Source organism: Indicator indicator, chromosome 33 (assembly GCF_027791375.1).
Source record: "Indicator indicator isolate 239-I01 chromosome 33, UM_Iind_1.1, whole genome shotgun sequence".
NCBI lineage: Eukaryota > Metazoa > Chordata > Aves > Piciformes > Indicatoridae > Indicator > Indicator indicator.
The window spans coordinates 7,387,130-7,408,931 of NC_072042.1; the positions used below are offsets into that span (position 1 = coordinate 7,387,130).

At 47.5% G+C, this 21,802-nt stretch overlaps 1 protein-coding gene across 10 annotated transcripts in view; it reads left to right on the top strand.

The window, feature by feature from the left end:
* The first annotated feature begins 262 nt into the window (after nt 1–262).
* EPB41 (erythrocyte membrane protein band 4.1) overlaps nt 263–21,802 on the top strand; it is a 56,397-nt gene continuing 34,857 nt past the window's right edge. For 8 of the 10 annotated variants that reach the window (XM_054395422.1, XM_054395425.1, XM_054395424.1 and 5 more), the window contains exons 1-13: nt 263–462; nt 1,243–1,399; nt 1,560–2,025; nt 5,244–5,474; nt 8,183–8,287; nt 11,161–11,203; nt 13,493–13,568; nt 14,019–14,237; nt 17,321–17,408; nt 17,926–18,078; nt 18,952–19,049; nt 19,875–20,047; nt 21,524–21,640. In XM_054395422.1, coding sequence (XP_054251397.1) covers nt 1,335–1,399; nt 1,560–2,025; nt 5,244–5,474; nt 8,183–8,287; nt 11,161–11,203; nt 13,493–13,568; nt 14,019–14,237; nt 17,321–17,408; nt 17,926–18,078; nt 18,952–19,049; nt 19,875–20,047; nt 21,524–21,640 — 1,834 coding nt within the window. In that variant the 5' untranslated portion in view covers nt 263–462; nt 1,243–1,334. The remainder of the gene's footprint in view (nt 463–1,242; nt 1,400–1,559; nt 2,026–5,243; nt 5,475–8,182; nt 8,288–11,160; nt 11,204–13,492; nt 13,569–14,018; nt 14,238–17,320; nt 17,409–17,925; nt 18,079–18,951; nt 19,050–19,874; nt 20,048–21,523; nt 21,641–21,802) is intronic. The other 2 variants (XM_054395429.1, XM_054395431.1) reach the window with 1 other exon arrangement.

Sequence of the window (21,802 nt, forward strand, 5' to 3'; positions counted from 1 at the left end):
ACGCTGGGGCTCAGCAGGCGTATTGGATTATGAGCTCTTTGCTCTGTGTAAGCAGCGGCAATTTATTGCTGCAGATGCATGTGATGCAGCGCACAAAGATTAGTACTATCCTCTCTACAGCATGATTATTTTGGGTGCTCTTATACCTTAAATAGATATTCTCATCTGATTTCCATGCTTTTGTGTCAACAGCCCAGGGTAAAGTGAGATAAACATTGCGTCAGCTAGTCGCGCAGACTCTGAAGAAATCTCCTCGCTCTCATGGAGATTGTTTGGAAGCTTTTTTATTTTGCATTTCTCCAGTGTGCAACACAAAGATCTCATGAACCCTGCCCCCTGCCTGGCTCTGCTGGACTTGCCTTGTGAAGATCAATGTAGTTAATCACCACCGTTCATTCCCATCTGAAGCAGAGCGGCGCTGTAGTTCCTTGTGCTTTAAATATCCCCCTTTCATGGTTCATGGTAAGAGTCTGTGGCCTCTTCCAGGGACATTTAGAAGTGAGCAGCTGTTAAAATTTGTTGTGACTGCAATTTTTGACTCTCAGGGAGCAGGTTTCTCCTTCCAGTTGCAGTGGTGGTGACTGTAACACCAAAAGTCGGTCATCTGGGGTTTTGGCATGGTGTGGTAGGAGGAAGGTTGGCTGATCATGTGTATGTCCTTATGTGGCTGGACTCAATGATCTTAAAGATCTTTTCCAACCTATGATGATTCTACAATTCTCATCTGCTCTGCTCCTGCAGCCAGTGCTGCCAGAGGGGAACAGGGACTTGGAGGAAGAGGGGACCTTAGGACAGCCCTATGGAGCAGGACCCTCTGTCATCTCCTCCCTTTTGCCTGATTCTGTTTTTAAATCATTTGTTCTTGTCAGGCTCTGGAGACCTGGTGCCAGGGAATCATAGAATCAGTCATGCCATGGGCAGGGACACCTCACACTAGATCAGGCTGGCCAAAACCTCATCCAGCCTGGCCTTAAACACCTCCAGGGATGGGGCCTCAACCACCTCCCTGGACAACCCATTCCAGGCTCTCACCACTCTCATGGGGAAGAACTTCATCCTCATGTCCAGTCTCAATCTCCCCACTTCCAGCTTTATTCCATTCCCCCTAGTCCTATCACTGCCTAATATCCTAAAAAGTCCCTCCCCAGCTTTCTTGTAGGCCCCCTTCAGATACTGGAAAGCCACAATAAGGTCACCTTGGAGCCTTCTTTTCTCCAGACTGAACAGCCCCAACTCTTTCAGTGTATCTTCATAGGAGAGGTGCTCCATCCCTCTGATCATCCTCGTGACCCTTCTCTGGACACATTTAGTAGTTTGGAGTGAGCGTTGTCCAAATGGTGGAAGACGTGGGCAAACATCGATGGAGATGTTTCCGTCAAAGCAAACCTTTGCAAAATGAGTGAGTTTGCTCCTAAGGACTTTGTAGGCTGGAGTTGGCAGGACAGGGCAGTGTGACCAGTGAATGTGGTGTGTCTGTGTTTGTGGCTGGGTTTGGATAGCTTAATGCAGACTTGAATGTTGGAAAGGCCTTGACTGAGATCTTTTGACCTGTCTTACAGCATCATGACAACAGAGAAGAGTCTAGTGGCGGACACCGACAATTCAGGTCAGCAGCAAGCCAAGGAGGAAGAAGGAGCTGCTGAAACCCCAAAGCAAGAGGCTTCCCTGGAGGAGAGGCCTCAGCAGACATTGGAGGGGCAGCCTGTGGTGGGGCAGAAGCAGGTGGTCTCCGACGGTGAGACACCTGCGCACGAGGAGCAGAGCAAGAAGGAGCGCCGCACCTCTGAGGGCCGCGGCCTCTCCCGCCTCTTCTCCGCCTTCCTCAGGAGACCCAAGTCTCAGGTGTCTGAAGAGGACAAAGACACTGATGTTCCTAAAGAGGCAGGAGGTGACCAGAAGGAGACGGGATTAGGAGCCAGCCCTGATGAAGACATCCTGGTGAAAGCTCCAATTGCAGCTCCTGAGCCTGAGCTCAAAACTGATCCATCGCTGGATCTCCATTCCTTGAGCAGTGCAGAGACACAGGTAAAACACACTGTTCCATGTGGGGTGCTCTTGAAAGTGTGCCTTTTTAGCCAAAACTATAGAAACTTCGTATCCTAGGGTGGTAAACTTGATCAGAAAAACTCATAAGATGTTAAAAAAGCTGAAAGTTCCCTGTGTTCCATTATGTGCTTCCCACTCCTGCATTCCTGCATCACACTGTCCTGCGCAGTACCTGCTGCTGGAATTGTGCTCATGCTTCACAGCACAACTGAAATGCTTCCTGCTGACTCTTTACTCTGCTGAGGAATGGGGAAGTCACATCAGAACCGGGGTTTAGATTCATAATTCACTTCAGAGCGGTTGCTTCTTGGGATGTCCTTGCTGTGTGCAGAATAAAGGGAGGTCATGGTGTAAGGTAGAGATTGTAACAGGACATGGGTTTAGGAAAGAGTTTCTTTAGCTTTCAGGAGCTCAAACATGGCATTTCAGGCCTTGTTGCCTGCTCAGGCTGGGCTGATGCTGAGCCTGCCAAATACAAATATTTTCTGCTTATGCATCATGTAGAGAGGAATTTCTGCACAGCATGTGGCTGAGCCCAGCTCCTGGTAGCTGTCTGATGTCTGCTTTTTACAGAGAGGGGCAGTTTTTGTGTAGTTTTTAAAGCATGGTAGAAACAGAGGCAGAGACACCCACCAGGGGACACTCAGCTTCAGCTGGTTTATTATTTGAGGGTATCAGATCTCTTACTCTTTGGGTAATTGCAACTCTGCTGTTACTAGTGCTGTTGTCTGAAACTGGAGAAAGTTTTGTCAGGCATAGGAACAGGGAGCTGGTGGATTCAGTGTCCCTGGAGGTGTTCAAGTGCAGACGTGGCGCTTGGGACATGGTTTAATGATTGTGGTGGTGTTAGGTTGAAGGTTGGACTTAGAGGTCTAAGAACCTTTTCTTCATGGTTTTATGATTCTGTGAAAGCTGGGTGCCTTTTCTCCTGAGATAAGCATTCCTTACAACCCAGCCAGCCTGTATGTGTTGCTGGAGTCGCAGCACATCCATGGTGAAATTGGGATTACTCAGCTTCTGCTTAAGGTTTGAAAGGGCTCCAGAGAGGTGTTAGTGTCTACAAGCTCTGACATCTGGATCAATACTTCACCAGTTAGAGTATTGCCATCTGTAGGCAGTAATTGTAAATCTACCTCCTTAAAATTAAAAGAGAGCTGTGGAGAAGGTTCTATGTTAACACCTCGTTCTTTCTTTGTCCAAATTATGGAGCCTGTGAAAACCATAGGATGGATTCTGCTCATGTTTCTGAGGGCTGGAATTAGCAGAATGGGGAGGAGCTGGAAATTTTCATACAATTTCAGCCCAGAAATTTTATCTCCAGGGGAGGGTCACAAAGATGATCAGGAGGCTGCAGCACATCCCCTATAGGGATGGGCTGAGAGAGTTGAGCCTGGAGAAGAGAAGGCTCCAAGGAGACCTTAGAGCAGCCTTCCAGTACCTGAAAGGGGCTGCAAGAAAGCTGGGGAGGGACTTTTGACAAAGCCTTGGAGTGACAGGAGAGAGGGAATGGATTGAATCCTGAGGAGGGAAGATTAAAACTGGAGATTAGGAAGAAATTCTTGATAGTGAGGGTGATGAGACACTGGAACAGGATGCCCAGGAAGGCTGTGGCTCCCTGGAGGTGTTCAAGGCCAGGCTGTATGAGTGGGAGGTGTATGAGGGGGATAGAACTGGATGATCTTTATGGTCCCTTCCAACTCAAACCATTCCATGAATCTATGAATGAAATCCATTATTTTTTCATTTAACTTTGACTTACAGACTCTGAGCACACATGAGCATGCACCCACAGCCTTCCTTCACCGTGGGCTCTTTGCTTCATACGAAGCATTTGTGCTGTTTTTTAGGGTCTTACTTTAGATCACTGTCAGTGGCTTTGTGAACTGTGACACTCGGCAGATATTTCTGCTGTGAAAGCATTTGTGAGGTCCTGCCTCTTTGATAAATGCTGACTAACAACATTAGGAGCTTTGACTGATTCCCTGCTACTGATTGTCCTAGCCTTGCTGGAGCAGAAGTCAGCAGCTTGTGGACATTATTGAGTTTTTAAATACCTCCCTGCAGTTATGCCTCAGTGTGATTTCATGAGATGTGATGGGCTGAAAAGACAGGTTTTTGCTCTTCCTCTGCTCCTGCTGCATCAAGCCACTTCCAGCACTTGTCAGTCTGCCATGAACTCATTTAACCTGCTGAAATGACAGTGACAAAAAGCCAACCCAGCTTCCTTCCTCCAAACTGCATCTTGTTCTCCTATTTGAGTGAATTAAACTGGGTGGCAAACTGCTTCAGTAGGCAAGGGGAGAGCAGTATGAGTGCTGCCTTCTCTTTCTGGTGGTAGAGAGCTGCTCATTCAGACAGCCCTGGAATGTCAGCACTACCTCACCTTCTAATGCCACTGCTGCCATGCTAGGGGACAGCGCACTGGGACAAAACTCATTGCCCAGAGTGGCACTGGGAGCATGGAGCCCATTTACTGGATGTCTGGCCTAGGAGGGGAAAAACTTAGTCCACAAGGTGCTGTCATTAAGACTGGGAAGATTAGCATGATGGAATCAGCCTGGTTTCTCTAATCAACCCTTTTTTCTTTTTTATTATGTCCTTATTAGATGAGATTGACTTGAAGAGCTTTAAAAATTAGTGTAGAATCATAGAATCACAGACTGGTTTGTGTGGGAAGGGATATTTAAAGGCCATCTTGTTCAACCCCCTGTAGTCAGCAGGGACATCCCCAACCAGAGCAGGTTGCTCAGAGCCCCAGACAAACTTACCTGCAATGGTTCCAGGCCTGGGGCAGCTCCCACCTCTCTGGGCAGCCTGGGCTAGGGTCTCACCACCCTCAGTGTCAAACATTTCCCCCTTCTCTCCGGTCTGAATCTCCTACTTTCAGTTCAAACCATCCCCCCTTGTCCTGTCACAACAGGCCCTGCTCCAGAGTCTGTCCCCAGCTTTCTGATCATCCCCTTGAAGTTCTGAAAGACCACTAGAAAGTCTCCCTGGAGCCTTTTCTTCTCCAGGCTAAACTTCATGACCTTGCTCACCCAAGCTGCTGCTCTAGGTCCCAGGTTACACATTTATGTCAGATAACTACTCCTGAGGTGAGATCCCAGCCCTGCAGTGCACCTATGCAATGCTTGTTTCACCTGATGGTTTTATTTTTTGCTTGACTTATCTAAACTTGGCTGATCTGGTGGTTTCAGCCTGCACAGGAGGAAAGGAGGGACGACCAGGAGCCTGAAAGCAAAGACCTTGAAGGCAAGGAAGGAGGAGAAGCAAAGGACAAGTGCATCAAGCCAGAGCTGAAACAGGAGACTCTGGAGACCAAAGCAGAGAAGGATTTGAAAGCTGCCCAGAAAACAGTAAAAAAACACAGAAATATGTACGGCAAAGTTGTTTTGCTGGATGATACCATTTTTGAGTGCTCTGTGGATGTAAGTACTTTTGGGGTTTGTTTCTGCTTCTCCTCTCCTCCCTCTCCTCTCTTCCCTCTCCTCTCCTCCCTCTCCTCTCCTCCCTCTCCTCCCTCTCCTCCCTCTCCTCCCCTCTCCTCCCTCTCCTCCCCTCTCCTCCCTCTCCTCCCCTCTCCTCCCTCTCCTCCCCTCTCCTCCCTCTCCTCCCCTCTCCTCCCTCTCCTCTCCTCCCTCTCCTCTCCTCCCTCTCCTCTCCTCCCTCTCCTCTCCTCCCTCTCCTCTCCTCCCTCTCCTCTCCTCCCTCTCCTCTCCTCCCTCTCCTCTCCTCCCTCTCCTCTCCTCCCTCTCCTCTCCTCCCTCTTCCTTCTCCTTCCTTTGAAAAATCACCACAAACACAGTTTAATAGGGGCCTAATTTGCTGCCAGTGAGTTTCATGATAGGCTTTTCTGCAGAAAAATCTTTCTGTAAGCTGTAACAACTTCTTTTAGGTGTTTGAGAAGTCTCTGGGTGCTAGGAATACATTTTTTTTATTGTTCTACAATTTCCAGGATACCTTGTTTTGTAAATAGGGGACAAGTTAAAAAATCAAGTTATCTTGTTTGCTATTCATCATCTCTCTTATTTATATGTATATATATATAGAGAGATATATATATATATATAGATAGATATATATATATATAGAGAGAGAGAGAGAGAGAGAGAGAGAGTTTAGGTTTGGGGACAGTCTAAATATCTTTTGCCTCTTTCCTTTGAATAAAATGAGTTGTCAGGTTGATTTGTGCTTTTCAGTTCACCCAAGGTACCTTTGCCTATCAGGCTGCTGGCAAACATAACTCCTGGAGCTGGAATGTAACGAGGAACATACTGTGTTTAGCCTGCAGTTGGATATATTTGCAGTAAACAATTTAAAATGATTATGTTGACTTACAGCCCGCAAACCCCTTCATCTGAGAGCTTTTATTTTCTGCATTCTCTCCCAGGGCTCTCTTGCTGGCAGGGCAATAAAAAGCTTGCAGAAATCCCCATTTCAGTATTGAAGAACTTGCTTGGAATATTAATAATCTGGTACTTACCATTTGAGCATACTCCCATCAGCTTGTTTTTCCCCGGTCCTGCTGGCTAAGTGGGCCAGGAGAGGGTTTCTGGGTACAGGGCTCCTTGTGAAAGCTGTTACCTCGGTTGATCCTGGGCAAGTAGGTCACTGCCAGCTGTTCGTGGAATGTGGCTACTGCCTGGGATTGGCTCCCAGCACCGCCTGCCCCTTGATGGGGGCTCTGTCAGCAGCCCCCCAAAGGGAACTGTTCCCGGAGATGCTTGATGTGGTGTGGAGTCTGAGTGTGCTGTAGCAGTGCCTGCAGATAGTGGCAGGCTGCAGGGATGCTCTTGGAAGGAGAGCTGGTGGTGGTGTGGTTGGTCCTGGATGGAGCAGGCTGTTAGAAATTGGACATCTCATCTGAAAGAGAGATTTAGGTGGAAATTAGGAAGAAATTGTTTGCAGTGAGTGTGGTGAGACACTGAAACAGATTGCCCAGGGAGGTTGTGGGTTGGAAGGTACCTTAAAGATCATCCAGTTCCAACTTCCCTGCCATGGGCAGGGGCACCTCCCACTAGAGCAGGTTCCTCAAGGCTGCATCCAGCCTTCTAGGGAGGAGGCATCCACAACTTCCCTTTCTTCTCTCTAGTTCGAATCTCCCTGTTTCAGTTGAAACCATCACCCCTTGTCCTGTCACAACAGGCCTGCTCCAGAGTCTGTCCCCAGCTTTCTGAGTGGCCCCTTTAAGCACTGAGAGGCCACCAGAAGGTCCCCCCGAGGAGTCAAGATGCTTCCACTGAGGACCTTAGAGCTGCAGGGCTGCAATAAAGCAGGGCTGTGCTCTTGGCTCAGTTGCCGTGCAAATGTGCCTGCAAGGAGCAGCACAGGCACAAGCCCTGAATTAGTGAAGCTTCTTTGGCATTACCGGAGCCATGATTCCTTTTCTGCAGAGGCTCCATCAGAATGAGCTGCCCCTGGTTACTATAGTTCTGTGCCTCAGGGATGTTTTCCTTCCTGCTTTTGGACTAAAAGGGTACGTGTTCCAACGGCTGTTCGCTTCTGCAGGATATGGACAACAAGAAAGCAGAGGTAGGAATGCTCAGAGTGTGTTTCTCGAGGCAAGAAGTTGCTTGCTCAGCAGCTTTCAGTGTGTCAGACACCACTGGAGAAGGTGGGTTTCATCAGCAGATCAAGGTGATGAAAAGGTCACAGCAATGATGGTCTTTGGTTCTCAGATGCTGTTTCCTTAGTGACCCTGCTAAACCAGGTTGCCCCCAAAATGGGAGACTGTAGTAGTGGGTTGTAGCAGCAGTTTCTACCCTATGCTGATCATCTCTGATTGCCTGTCAGCAAGATACTGGGGTGGTAGACATGGTTTGAGAGGGAAAATCCTTGGTGTTTATGGAGTCACGTTGAGGAGCTCAGCTTAGGAGGGCTTCAGCTGTGGAGCTGCTGGTAGCCAAGGAGACCCACTGCAGTTCCCCAGTTTGAATTTTTATGCCTGATGCTCTTTCTTGTAAGGGGTGGTTGATCAGAACAGCCAGGAGATCTAATTTTGGGCTACTCCGGAGTTTTCTCCCTTCTTGGCAACGCATGGTGTGTGGTTTGATGACATCCTCTTTCTCTCCTCTCCCATGAATGAGGGCAAGCAACAAGCAGCCTGTCCTATAGAATTTCTTTTGTCTGTTTGCAGAAACATGCCAAGGGACAGGATCTACTTAAAAAAGTCTGTGACCACCTCAATCTCCTCGAAGAAGACTACTTTGGTTTGGCCATATGGGACACACCAACCTCCAGGGTAAGCAGCTGCTCTTGCCTGTGTTCTGTGCCTGGGTGGGTTCAGCTCTTTAAAGGATCATCTTCCCTGGGGAGGATGTGGTGCATAAGCTCATCTTAAAACTGCTTTTAGTGTTGTCTCAAAAAAAGGAAAAAGACTAAGAGGGTCATCACAGAGGCAGAAATAGTGAAGAAATGACTACAGGAGTGTGGGTTTTAGTAAAAAAGTGATGTGACCTTGGATCTTCACCTGGAGAAAAGTCATTAGTTTACTACCGAATGATGCCATTGATTTGTAAAGCTACAGCTCAAGAGCTTAGGAGAAGATGAGGCTTTTCTCACTCCAGAAAAGCAGGAGGTTTTTTAATTGGGATTTCAAGAAGAGGTTGTCTACCCTTGGGCTGTAGAAGATGAGTCTGAATGGGGACACACTGCAGGGGGATTTCACAGTCCTGGAGCCTGTGTTTACCAAACTGAGGAGGAGTAAAAGCTGGCTGCCCTGGCTCTGGTGTCATTATCTATAGGGTTTGGAGCCATCCAGTGCAGTTCTGATTGGAGGCTTTACCCTGTGAAAGAACACACATGACTTTTCATACCAGAATTCTTACTCATATGGTTTCAGTTTAAGGTCTTTTCTTGGTTAGACTCAAGTAGTGTCTTATCTTTTATACCCCTGGTTGTCCTTTAACTCAAGTTGTTGTTCAAGCTCTGTTTCATGAAGCTAGCCAAAGCATGCTAAATTGAAATCAAGGACCCTTTTATGTCCTTTATACTAGGTACCTTGGTCCACACTGAGCTTCACCTCCAGCAGTCACTTGTGGGCCTGAGAGACATTTGCTGTTAAATACTTAATAATTGCAAAGTTAATTTTCAATATGCAGGCAAAACTCCAAGGAAGGCAGAGCTCTGTCCCAGGTTTATTTTTGTGTCTCTGGCATTTTTCTGTTTCCTTGTATGTAAAATTTGCTTCCATGCAGAGAAGGAGGCTCCACAGCCTCCCTGGGCAGCCTGTTCCAGTGCTCTGCCACCCTCACAACAAAGAAGTTTCTCCTCATGTTAAGGTGGAACTTCCTCGGTTCCTGTGTTCATAGAATTGCTTTGGCTGGAGCAGACCTTTACAGTCATTGAGTCCAACCATTATTTAGGGAATAAACCTTCCTAGATGGGAATGGCAGAGGGTGACAGTTGGAGGAGGAAATGGTGCCAGTGGATAGAGCAGCTGGTCAGTACTGAAGGAGGTTGATGCTCATGCTGCTCTGAAAGGGAGGATTGTTTCCCACTGATCCATCACACAGTGCGGATAAAAATGCCCTTAACTGGTGTGCCCTTCATTGTCCACCGGATCAGGCAGGGTGTGTGCCAAGGAGGCACAACTGCTCCCCCCAAAACCCAGCTCTCAGCTCTGCAACAATGAGCAGTTATGGCGTCAGCATGGGCATAATGATGCTCTGCTTAAACCAATGGCCTTAAAAAGGCAGCAAGTGGCATGGCCACCTTCCAATGGATTTCATGTCCCAATTTTATAGGTTAGAGGGACAAGCATATAAAAAAATAAGATTAAATGTAAGTATGGCTGTCTCCCTGCAACAATGCTACGTGTCCTTCTGATCCAGAGAGATTAGCTTGGAGGATTCAGTGAGGTAATTCCTTCACCTCAGGAGACCTGGACATCCAAATCCTGTCCAGGGCTTGTGAAAATGAAGAAGGTTGTTTAGTGTAGCCTCACTACAAGAGGTGTTCGCACTGTGCTGTCCCCTTCAACAGGGCAGCCCCTGACCTTCGCAAAGGGAAAGGTTCAGACCTGACGTGCTGGGAGTTGCTCGGACTGTGCTGGCAAAGCAGGAGCTGTTTTTGAGGCTTGTGTTGCACCATGGGGCTGTTCAGCCTGGAGAAAAAAAGGCTCCAAGGAGACCTTAGAGCAGCCTTCCAGTACCTGAAAGGGGCTACAGGAGACCTGGGGAGGGACTTTTGACAAGGGCTAGGGGTGACAGGACAAGAGGCAATGGATTGAAGCTGGAAGAGGGGAGATTGAGACTGGAGATTAGGACAAATTCTTGACAGTGGGGGTGGTGAGACATTGGAGCAGGTTGCCCAGGGAGGCTGTGGATGCCTCCTTTCTGGGGCTGTTCAAGACCGGGTTGGATGAGGCCTTGAGCAACCTGGGCTGGTAGGAGGTGTCCCTGCCCATGGCAGGGGTCCTGGAACTGGATGATTTTTGAAGTCCCTTTCAACCCAACCATTCCATGAATCTATGAATCATCCCGCAAATCCCCAAATTACAGAGGCAGGGAGGAAAAAGGGATATATTTCTAAGTTTGTAGATGATATGATTTCTAGAAACTTGAGTCATACTTAAGAGAGATGAAGTTTGTGTCGTGTGTGGTGTAAAAGATTCCAGATTTCCCCAGTGGTGGGATGTTTTCCCTCCTATTTCAGTGATTAGGTTGTTAAAACCCAGCATTAACAATAAACAGTCTTGACAATCTTTGTTCTGACTAGGGTAAGTATGGAGACAGAGTGCCTAAAATGAAGGAATACATCTGATTTGCCTGGTTTTAAGGGTTCTAGGGGGAAAAAAAAAAAAGCATTGCACAAGTGGCTTTCAGAGCTGCATGTGTCGCTATGACTGTCTTCTGCTATGTGCTTGCAGCCCTAATACTCTGCTTTTTGTTTTCCTTCTGTTCTTCATGCCTCCTCCATGAGGACCTGATAGGTGAAGGGTTGGAAATTCATCCACTGAGACCACAGACTGGAGTAAAAGTTGTGGAAAATCCCCTGTCTCTCCCGTTTCCATGGCTGTGTTTGTGTCTTTTTGTCACATTTTTAACAATTTACAGTTTTCTGTGTTGTTTCTGGAACGTCTGTTAAGCTGTGAACGTTTTTATCCTCTTACAGACGTGGCTGGATCCTGCCAAAGAAATCAGAAAACAGGTTCATGGTAAGTAGATAGAATTTATCAGGTGGGAGTGTGTGGTTTGTCCCCCTTCCCTAAATAAGTATGGCTTCGGTGCATGATCTGGGGGGCCCAGGGATCAGTGAGAGTTCCTGTAAAGGTGTCTGGCAGGGATCAGTGCAGGTTCCAAGCAGTCTGTGCATCCTTTCTCATCTTCTTGAGTACTTAGTGATGCTCTAGATTTAGGAGCAAACATAATTTCTTTGGGAAAACACAGCTTGGGGTGTGTTCACCCTGAGCAGCCCCACGCTGTTCTTGCTGCTGTGCAAGAGATATGCTCCCTGTTGGAGGATGGGAAAATGGCTGTCAGTGGGAATTGTTTAAATCTCAAAGCATACTGGGAGAGCCTGAGCAAAACTGAATGGACTCTGAGGCTGCTTTGGGGTCCACACGGGGGTACTGGAGTGATTAATGGCTCAGGTGCCATCAGGTAAATACCAGATGCTCTCCAAAGTTGGGTTTTAAGGTCTGCTTGCACTGAATTAGTTCAAGATGAGAGCAGTGTCAAAATTAAATACGTTTTAGGGGCTTTTGTTTTCTCTCAGGAGCAAGTCTGTCTGCTTTGAAGATGCAGTGCGGTTTTGTGAAAGTCCAGTGCTCTTTCGCATACTATTTTGATGGTGAGCACAGAAAAAGGTGTGTCACTCAGTACAAGTCAGGATAGAGGTGCTGCAGAGCTGTGGAGTAGGAAAAGCTCTGTCTCTCATGAGCTTCTCTTTGATGTGTGGAAAGGGCATGAGCTGCTCCAGCATGCCTGGAAAATTCAGTTTGTAAGTGTAGTGAGCAGCCTGCTGTGGAATCTGATCCCCGAAGATGGGTTAAATGGCAAATTATTTGAGTTCACTTGAATGTGGCTATGTGGACACCATTGTCTCCTGGTGTAGCTGTCCTCTTCTGCCTGAAGTTTCTGCTGGGCATGGTTTGTTTGGGGCTGTGTGTAATGCACACAACATGCCTCGTGTTTAATCCCAGTGATGGCATTGCATAAGAAGTAAATCCATGAATGCTGCATGCCCCTCTTCCCTCTTGGAGATTGTGATAAACCTCTGAGCGAGTTAAGCTCGGGGGGAGCTTCTCTTTCTGAAACAAATATTTGTTCTGAACTAGTGTCAAAGGGCAGAGCAGGGAGGAGTTGCAACTATGGGGATTACTTTCAGTGCTTAGTGGGTCAGCCAGGGCTATTTTCTGTGAGTAAACATGATTATTTTCTAGAAAAAGAGATGGTGACCCCTTCAGCTTTGTCACCCAGACTGCCCCTACCACAGTTAACACCATTTCTAGGTGCAATTCTGTAGATTCTCAGTCTGTAGTGGTGCGGTACAAGGTTTGCACTGAGTCTTATTAAAGCATTTAGATCTGGACTTGTAAAGCTTTTCCTGTCTCAGCACTTGCTGATGTCATCTAGAGATTATATCCAGACCTCAGAGCAGCCTTCCAGTACCCACAGAAAGGTGGGGAGGGACATTTGATAAGGGCTAGTAGTGACAGGATGAGAGGGAATGGCTTTAAGATGGAAGAGGGGAGTTTAGACTGGAGATTAGGAAGGAATTCTCTACAGTGAGGGTGGGGAGACACTGGAACAGGTTGCCCAGGGAGGCTGTGGATGTCCCCTTCCTGGAGGTGTTCAAGGCCAGGCTGAATGGGGCCTTGAGCAACCTGGGCTGGGGGAATGTGTCCCTGCTCATGGTAGGGGCTTGTAAGTGGATGATCTTTAAGGTCCCTTTCAACTCAAACCATTCTCTGATTCTATGATTGATGCTCGTGTTGTGCTGAGTTTAGACTGTGGGCTGCTCACCTGACTACAGTGTACCAACTCCCCAGTGAATTGGCACATCTGTTCTTGACCAGAATGTTGAAAATTGGGTTGAGTGATGAAGCGACTCTAACTCATTAACTCAGAGCACACTCCTGACCTCCTCATGAATCCTCCTTTGCAGTCAATGAAAAGAGATACCAGTATTGTGGTCTCTTAGCAATGAATTAAATTATTTCCATAAATTGTGATTTATTCAGGCGTATTTTACCTGCCCTGCTTGGTTTTCTCTTGTTTGTATCTGGGCTCCTGCAAATGAAGTCACATCTTACACCTTCTGCTAAGCAGCAGCAAGCTGTGAGTGAGCAGCATTAAAATTGGTGTTGCAGCCTGATCAGCTCAGATTGAATATTCCCAGTTGGGAATCAGATCAGATTGGATATTCCTGGCTTTTTTTATAGCTACTGACCGTCGCGGAGCTTTCTGCTCTGTTTGTTTTCTCAGCCTCTTTGTCATTGCAGGAGCCCCCTGGGATTTCACCTTCAATGTCAAGTTTTATCCACCAGACCCTGCACAACTGACAGAAGACATCACCAGGTGAGGTACCTGGGAATCTTGTTGCCAGAACAGGGAATATTTTATCAGAATTGTTAATATCTGGGTGTTTTTCTATCCTTCAGTAAGGTCTTTGTGACTTGGAGGGAGCTTTGTGTGTTTTTGGTGGACATGTGGGATGCTCCTACTCACTGCTAAAGTCAACATGTGTAAAGCAGAGTTGTTTATGAACTTGGCTGTAGAAAAGAAAATTTTTATTTAAAACAAAGATTTTCCAATTGTAATTGTTCTCTACTCCTTTAATTCCTCCTGTCCCACATACTGTTTGCTGTGGGACTATCACCCCACAAATAAAAATACAGGTAGAAAACAGAACCAAGCATCATGCTTCATTCATCAGTAGCATAAACTAAGAGATTGTGTTTGATCCTCGAGTTTCTTAACGTTTTCTGTGCTCTCTGTAAGTACTATTTAACTTTTTCCCCTCCCCAGATATTATTTGTGTCTTCAGCTCAGACAAGACATCATCACAGGGCGGCTGCCCTGTTCCTTTGCCACTCTGGCTCTGCTGGGTTCCTACACAGTCCAGTCTGAGCTGGGAGACTATGATTCTGATCTGCACGGTCCCGATTACATCAGTGAATTTAAACTGGCCCCAAACCAGACGAAAGAGCTTGAGGAGAAGGTGGCAGAGCTTCATAAAACATACAGGTAAGGTGTGGCAGCTGGAGGCCTTGTTTGCACACAGCAGTCTGAAATAATGGAGGTGATGTGGCTTTCTGAAGTGTTTGCCCCCCTCTGCTGTGCGCTTCTGGTTTCCTGCTGCACTGAGTTTTCTTTTTTATGTTGGCAGTAGAAGCTTTAGTAGTAAAGTATGAACTTGCTACTGAGAACATCAGCAGTTTAAAAGAGATCTAATGCTTTAGAACGAAAGTCTTGCTAGAAGCTGGAATTCTTTTATCCTGCCTGAAGAAGAAACTGTGTTTTCAGAAAGCAGATGCAAAGTTGCAGTTGTTTATCAACAGGTGCTCTTCTTCCACACTACAGCTGTGAAAGTGGGCTTGTATTTCATGTGAAAATGCAAAATTTGCCTGTTTTAAGCCTGCCTATTGCCTTTTTTTGTTCTTTTTGCTTTGGGGTCTATGTAATTTTTTTGGACTGCAGTCTGCTTGGAGCAGATTTCGTCTCTGTGTATAGTCTGCAGCATGTTTGGGGTTTTCTGCTGCCACATTTAATGAGTAACACTTTCTGATGTGGAGGTATTCCAGGGGATGCAGGAAGTTCAGGCCTGCAGTTAGACTGTTCTCATGCTTCCCAGCTCGGCCCTGACCTGAGCAGATACCTTTCTCAGGACAAGGTCGAAGGACTCCTTGTACCAGGTTAAAGGGTGACAGTCACCAAAGCTCTTCCTCCTCTTGTTTTCACAGACTCACAGAATAGCAGGGGTTGGAAGGAACCTCTGTCAATCATTGAGTCCAACCTTCTTGACACCTTTCTGCGCAGCCTCTCCCAGTGCTCCAGCACCCTTAAATTAAAGAAGTTCCTCCTCATGTTTAGGTGGAACTTCTGATGTTCCAGTTTGTGCCCACTATTGATCAGCACTGATGAGATCCCCCCTCAGCCCGCTCTTCTCCAGGATAAACAGCCCCAATTCTCTCAGCCTTTCCTCATCACAGAGATATTCCAGTCCCCTCAGCATCTTTGCAGCCCTTTGCTTACCCTTTCCAACAGGACCTGTCCTTCTTGAACCAGGGAGCCCAGAACTGCACACAGTCATCCAGCTGTGGCCTCACCAGGGCAGAGTAGAGAAAGGAGGATAATCCTCCTTGACCTGCTGGCTGCCCTCTTCTTGATGCACCTCAGAGCTTATTTTTATAGATGCTCTTTGGTGCTGGGATTGCAGGGCCTGTGTGCCCTGTGCCACAGAGAACTGGCCTGGAGAGCAGACAGCCAGCAGCTTCTGCACCCTCCTAGAGATACATTTGGGGTTTAGGGGAAAACAAGAAGCCCATAACACCACTTAGTGATACTGAGGCCATCAACTAGCAGCCCCTTCCCCTTGGCCTGCTAAGAGCTGCTGGGTGATACAGTCCTAAGGATAAGGGAGCAAGGATGAGACCTTCTGATGGGCAGCTGGCAGCTAATAAGCTCAGTGCAGCAGGACTGGGTGGCCACGTGCCTCTGGCTGGGACCAAAGCTACAATTAACACCTCACTCAACCCAACAGATCAATACTTTAAATTGATTCCCCTCCATTTGCACTGAGAGGAGAGGAAGTAAGGGAAAAAAAGCGCTGTGCCACTGACAAGCTTGGCCGTTAGTGGTAGCTCATGCTGCTCAATTATTCATGGCTTCATTAGAAGGATATTTCAAGTTATAGACTGTAGCTATATTTAGTCTGCTTGTGCCTGCAGGAGGAAGCAGGATGGACCCATTTAATTTCTGGCCCGTATTCTATAAACATGGAACTGTCAAAGGGTTTTCAGTGGGAAAACTCCGCTAAAGCATGTCTCTAGCTCTTGCTACTTGATTGTCCAGAGAAGGGCAACAAAGCTGGAGAAGGATCTGGATTACAGGTCTGGTGAGGAGCAGTTGAGGCACGTGAGTTTGTTCAGCCTGGAGGAGACTGAGGGGAGACCTCATTGCTTTCTACAACTGCCTAAAAGGAGGTTGCAGTGAGGTGGGGATTGGTCTCTTCTCCCTGCTATCAGGTCATAGAAGGAGAAGTGGCCTGAAATTGTGCCAGAGGAAGTTTAGGTTGAACATTAGGAACAATTTCTTTTCTGCAAGAGTGGTCAGGGATTGAAACAGGATGCCCAGGGAGGCGGTGGAGTCCCCATTCTTTAGATGTTCAAAAAATGTGTGGCCATGGCACTTGGGGACATGGTTTAGTGGCTCTGTGGCGTTAGATTGATGTTTGGACTTGATGATCTTAGATGTCTTTTCCAACCAAAACAATTCTATGCTTCAATGATTTGTAAAGTACAAGGCACTTGTGGGAAATGGCAACTGCTCCCGGGTCTGTCCTAGAGGATTCTCCTTACAGTTGGCATTGTCTGCCCTGGCTCCTGCCACCGAAACCTCTATTTACATCATACAAGATGTACAGAGCCACTGAGTAAGGAAGACATCAAAGCAGGGAACAAATTGAAGTGCATACGGCTGAATGCTCTCCCAGCAGAGCTGTAAGATATACCTCCTACACCAGGATCTTATTAACAAGGGCACTACAATACCATTGATAATGGCCTCCATTATCAGGATGTTTCTGTTAAGCAAAGTCGTGTTGTATGGCCCCTCCTGCAGAAAGGGAACCATCTGTTCCCAGAAAATACCTCATTCATCTGGTTTGTCTCAGTAGGAATCACTGCTGAGTGGTCTCAGCTGGCTGTGGGTTTGGTGAACAATAGCTGGGTTTGTATGTCAGGAGGCAGGAAGTCTGGGAGGATGGTGCCTGCCACCTTCTGACTTTGGCTGAATTGTGGTTTCTTCCACTGAATCAAGTTTTGGACCCTGTACCACGCTTCCTTCCTGGATAATTCACTTTCTTCTCTAGTGTCTGCACAGCTTCTCAGAAATAAGGTGCATCTGTTCTATGAGATGTCTCAAAGCACAAGTTTGTGCATCTAGACTAATTTAATAATTCTTCATCTGGGCACAAATCTGTTGAAAGCAAAATAAAATCTTGTGTTTAAATGGTTTTGTGAAGTCTTCTCTGTCCCCTCCTACAAGCCCCAGTTAGGAGAATACTGAGAATACTGAGAATAACCCTAACCCTCTCTTTCTTTCCCTAGATCCATGACTCCAGCCCAAGCAGACCTGGAATTTCTTGAGAATGCAAAAAAGCTGTCAATGTATGGAGTTGACCTTCACCAAGCCAAGGTGAGAGTCAGTGTGTGAGCACCTGCCTGTGCCTGGATGATCCTTTCCTTGCAGGAGCAAATTTCCTTCCTTCAGGAGGCTCCTTTAGAAAGATCTGGAAAGTGTGGGAACACAGCCACAGGCAAAAATGCTTCAAACACTGTTTCAGGTGTTATGAGAGAAGTGATTCTTGCTGGTTATTATTTAAATATTCTGGAAGCTTTAAAAGGTGACTGATGTAGATGGGTCCTTACTCTGATGAACTCTGACCCTGTAAGGAGAGCCACTCTGCTCAGGGAAATGCAGGATACTCTCAACGCCAACCCTTGGAGCATCATGGGAAGGCTCAGCAGGAGGGAGGAGGGTGTGAGGAGAGACATGAAAGAAAAGCAAACCTGACCCTGTCTGTAAAGGGAGCTGGAGGCTGAGGTCTGGGTAGTGGGGAGATGATCTTAGGGGAAGACCAGAGGGGTAATTTTGAGGGCAGAAATTGTCCTGAAACTTGTAACCCCACTTAAATCCTCACCTACTTTCCCAGGACTTGGAAGGAGTGGATATCACTCTGGGAGTCTGTTCCAGTGGCCTTCTTGTTTACAAAGATAAGCTGAGAATCAACCGCTTCCCCTGGCCCAAGGTCCTGAAGATTTCCTACAAACGCAGCAGCTTCTTCATCAAGATCCGGCCAGGGGAGGTACGTTCTGACTTCTTGGTGCTCCTCTCTTCTTTAATTTCCTTGTTCTTTAATTTCCTTCTGATTATCCCCACCCACTGTGTGTGCTTCACTAAAGCCAAATGTGGGAGGGTGTCAGCTTTTCTCTGAATGTGGTTTTTTCTATGGGTGCTGAGTTCAGACAGAGACGCAGACCTTGCTGAAGCTGTAAACCAGCAGGTGACAATTTAAACAAGGTGTCATTCTGCACTCCTTCTGGCACTGGGTGGCGTTCCCAGCATCCAGGGGAGACCAGTGGGAGGTTTGTAGTTTAAATTGGGAGAGGACTAACTCCTTTTGTGAACATGGGGCAAGACAAAGGTTCTTTGTCCAACTTAAAAAATAAACGAAATAAATATTTTCACACATGTTTTCACTGAGACTGCCACAGGTTGGGGCAGGGTCTGTCCTGATGCTGACTCTTGGGAGCAGAGAGATCCCTGTAGGAGCCTGGTCACCGGAAACAAGGTGGGAAGAGAGGCTACAATGAGGAGCTGCCACCTTCCTCCCCCTTTTCCTTCTCCTGCTTTGACTGCCATGATCCAGCCTTGCTAGAAGGTCAATTTTTGACCCCATCCCTCAGCTGGGCAACATGGCAGGGGGATAGATGAGTCTGAATGGCTGCAAATCCCTTAGCACACTCTGCAAATCGCAGTGCACCCTCAGAGATGCTCAGGCCTGCAGCCAAGCCATGCCTTTTCTCAGACCTGAGGTCTTCCTGCGCATCATGGAGTGATTTCAGGTGCTCTTGAGCTTGACCAGCAGTTTGTGCTGCAGCAGAACAACAGGTCTTTGGGCTGGGGACTGGACTGCTGCTGCATTTATTTCTTGCTAAGTAACTTTTATTTTCTGCAGCAAGAACAGTATGAAAGTACAATTGGGTTCAAGCTACCAAGTTACCGGGCAGCAAAGAAGCTGTGGAAAGTCTGTGTAGAACATCACACCTTCTTCAGGTGGGTTTCCTGAGCAGTTGGTTCACCTTGAGTAACTAATGTTTTAGATGAACTGCTGAAAATGAGCAGCTCCTTCAGTGCTCTTTAGGGTTTTGCAGGAATTGGAGGGAACTTGCTGCAGAGACATGAAGTGTTCCTATTGCAATTTACATTACAGGAAGGCTGGAGAGGGACTTTTCCTAAGAGTATCTAGAGACAAGACAGGGGGGAATGGTTTGAAGCTGAGGCAGAGCAAGGTTAGATCGGATCTTCGGAAGAAGTTCTTCAGTAGGAAGGTGGTGAGCCTCTGGAACAGGCTGTCCAGGGAGGTTGTGGATGCCTCCTCCCTGGAGGTGTTCAAGGCCAGGCTGGATGAGACCTTGAGCAACCTGGTCTACTGGAAGGTGTCCCTGCCCATGGCAGAGAGGGTGGCATAGATGATCTCTGAGATCCCTTCCAATCTAAGCCATTCTCTGATTATGTGATTTCTAGACAGCTTCTACTTCATAAGGTACATAGAATGGCTTAAGTTTGAAGGAATCTTAGAGGCCATCTGGTTTCAATCCATTAGACAAAGGTCTTTAGCTTTTGTAGGTGTGGGGTTTATTGTTAGTGCCTGTGTTTATAGATAGAATCATAGAATGGTTTGGCTTGGAAGGCGCCTTAAAGATCATACAGTTCCAACCCTGTGCTGTGAGCAGGGACACCTCCCCCTAGCCCAGGTTGGTCAAGGTGTTTTGTTAATCAAGTGCCTGCAAGAGACATCCTTAATTTGTATTTTAATTTCTCCTGCTGCTTCCCAAGCTCTGGAGGCAATGATTTTTAAGTGGTGTGTGTGGTTTTCAGGCTGACTTCCACCGAGGCCATCCCCAAGAGCAGGTTCCTGGCGCTGGGCTCCAAGTTCCGTTACAGCGGCCGGACACAGGCGCAGAGCAGGCAGGCGAGCGCCCTGATTGACCGCCCTGCGCCCCAGTTCGAGCGCACGGCCAGCAAGCGAGCCTCCAGGAGCCTGGATGGAGGTGAGTCCCTGCTGCTCTTCTCTCTGTGTCTGCATCCTGCAGGGTGCCGAAATTCCTTAAATACCACCTAAATTCCCTGCTTTAAAAAAACCCAAACACCTCTCTTGGACACAAGGCTTGGAGAGAAAGTGCACACAATAGTGGTAGTAGCAAGGACTGACTGATAGAGGATGTAGGTGGGTGCTGAAAGCTCATGGCAACGTTCTGGTGGTTATGGTATTTCTTTACTTGATCTCAACAGTTTCCTTTTAGCAAATCAGGAACTAAGATATTCCAGGATTTGTTTAGTTTAATGTGGCTTTGTAAATTACGGAGTTTTCCTTGAGAGGGTGATGCTTTGCCACAACTGTTTGAAAATTTTTCAGCGTCTTTGAAAGTGTTGCTAATTGTAAGACAGGGATCTGTTGGAGCAGGTCCAGAGGAGGCCACAGCAATGCTGGGAGGGCTGGAAGCCATCTGCTGTGAGGCCGCGCTGAAAGAGTTGGGGTTGTTCAGCCTGGAGAAGACTCCAGGGACACCTTCTGGTGGCCCCTCTGTGCTGCAAGGGGATAATCAGAAAGCTGGGGACAGATTTTGAGCAGGGCCTGTTGTGACAGGACAAGAAGTGATGGTTTGAACTGTGAAAGAGGGAGATTCAGAGTGGAGAGAAAGACATTGAGGGTGGTGAGACCCTGTTGCAGAGAGGTAGGAAACTCCACATGCCTGGAACCATTCCAGGTCAGGTTGTTTGTGGCCCTGAGCAGCCTCCTCTAGTTGCAGATGTCCCTGCTGACTGCAGGGGGTTGGGCTGAATGAGGTTTGGAGGTCTTTCCCACCCAAACCAGTCTGTGATTCTGATGTTGAAATTCATGACATATCTGTCAGGTGGGCTCATCTCCATTAAAAGAGCTGGACAGCAGCAGGCCACAGGAGACAAGGCATGGGAAAGGGAATACCTAAGTTTGTCCCCCTTCATCTGGGTCGTGAAATGCTTGTCAAATTAGGATCCAGGGAAAGGTTAACATGCAAGGGTGCCTCATAAAGCAGGAGCAGCACTGCTTTGAACCTTGAGGTTGTACTGCAAGATGGGAGGGCACAGGGCTGCCTCAGCACCCCATGGCCAGGATGCTCTGCTCCTGGCATGGATATACAGGGCTCGGCAACACCTGGACTTCATGCCTGAGGGTCAGGAGGCAAAGGGCTGCTTGGTTGGAGCTCCAAACAAAATGCCTGCTTCCTTGTAGTCCAGACTTGTGATGTTACCCAGGCATGATGTGCAGAGGCAAGGGCACCAGTGCTGGTGGTTACCCTTTGGTCATACCCTGTAGACCATGCCAATCCCAGATGAGTAGAGAAATCCCAGCTGCAACCCCACACCTGAATGCCAGAGCTTGGAAAAGAGCATCCTGTGAATGTGACACCTCTGTCCCTGCTGAGTTCTGCACCTTTTTGCATCTGCTGTGTGGGCAGTTGTTAACTTGTGCCCCGTTTCTTCAGCTAAACGTGTGACTCAGAGAGTTGAGTTCAGAGCCGTAGAGGAAGAGAAGCAGGAGAAGGTGGTGGTGGTTGAGGTTCCTGAACCAAAACCCATGGATCAAATCCAAGAGAAGCCAGGTATAGCTGTGGTGGTGGCTGCCACTCTCTGCAGCACCTTTCCTGTCCTTTACATGCTTGCTCCTGACAGCTCCAAGTTTCACCAAATCTCTGGTGGCTTTTCTTTTTTCTTTGCAAGAAGAGTTCCTCAGTCAGAGGACAAACAGCCCAGCAGACCCCCAG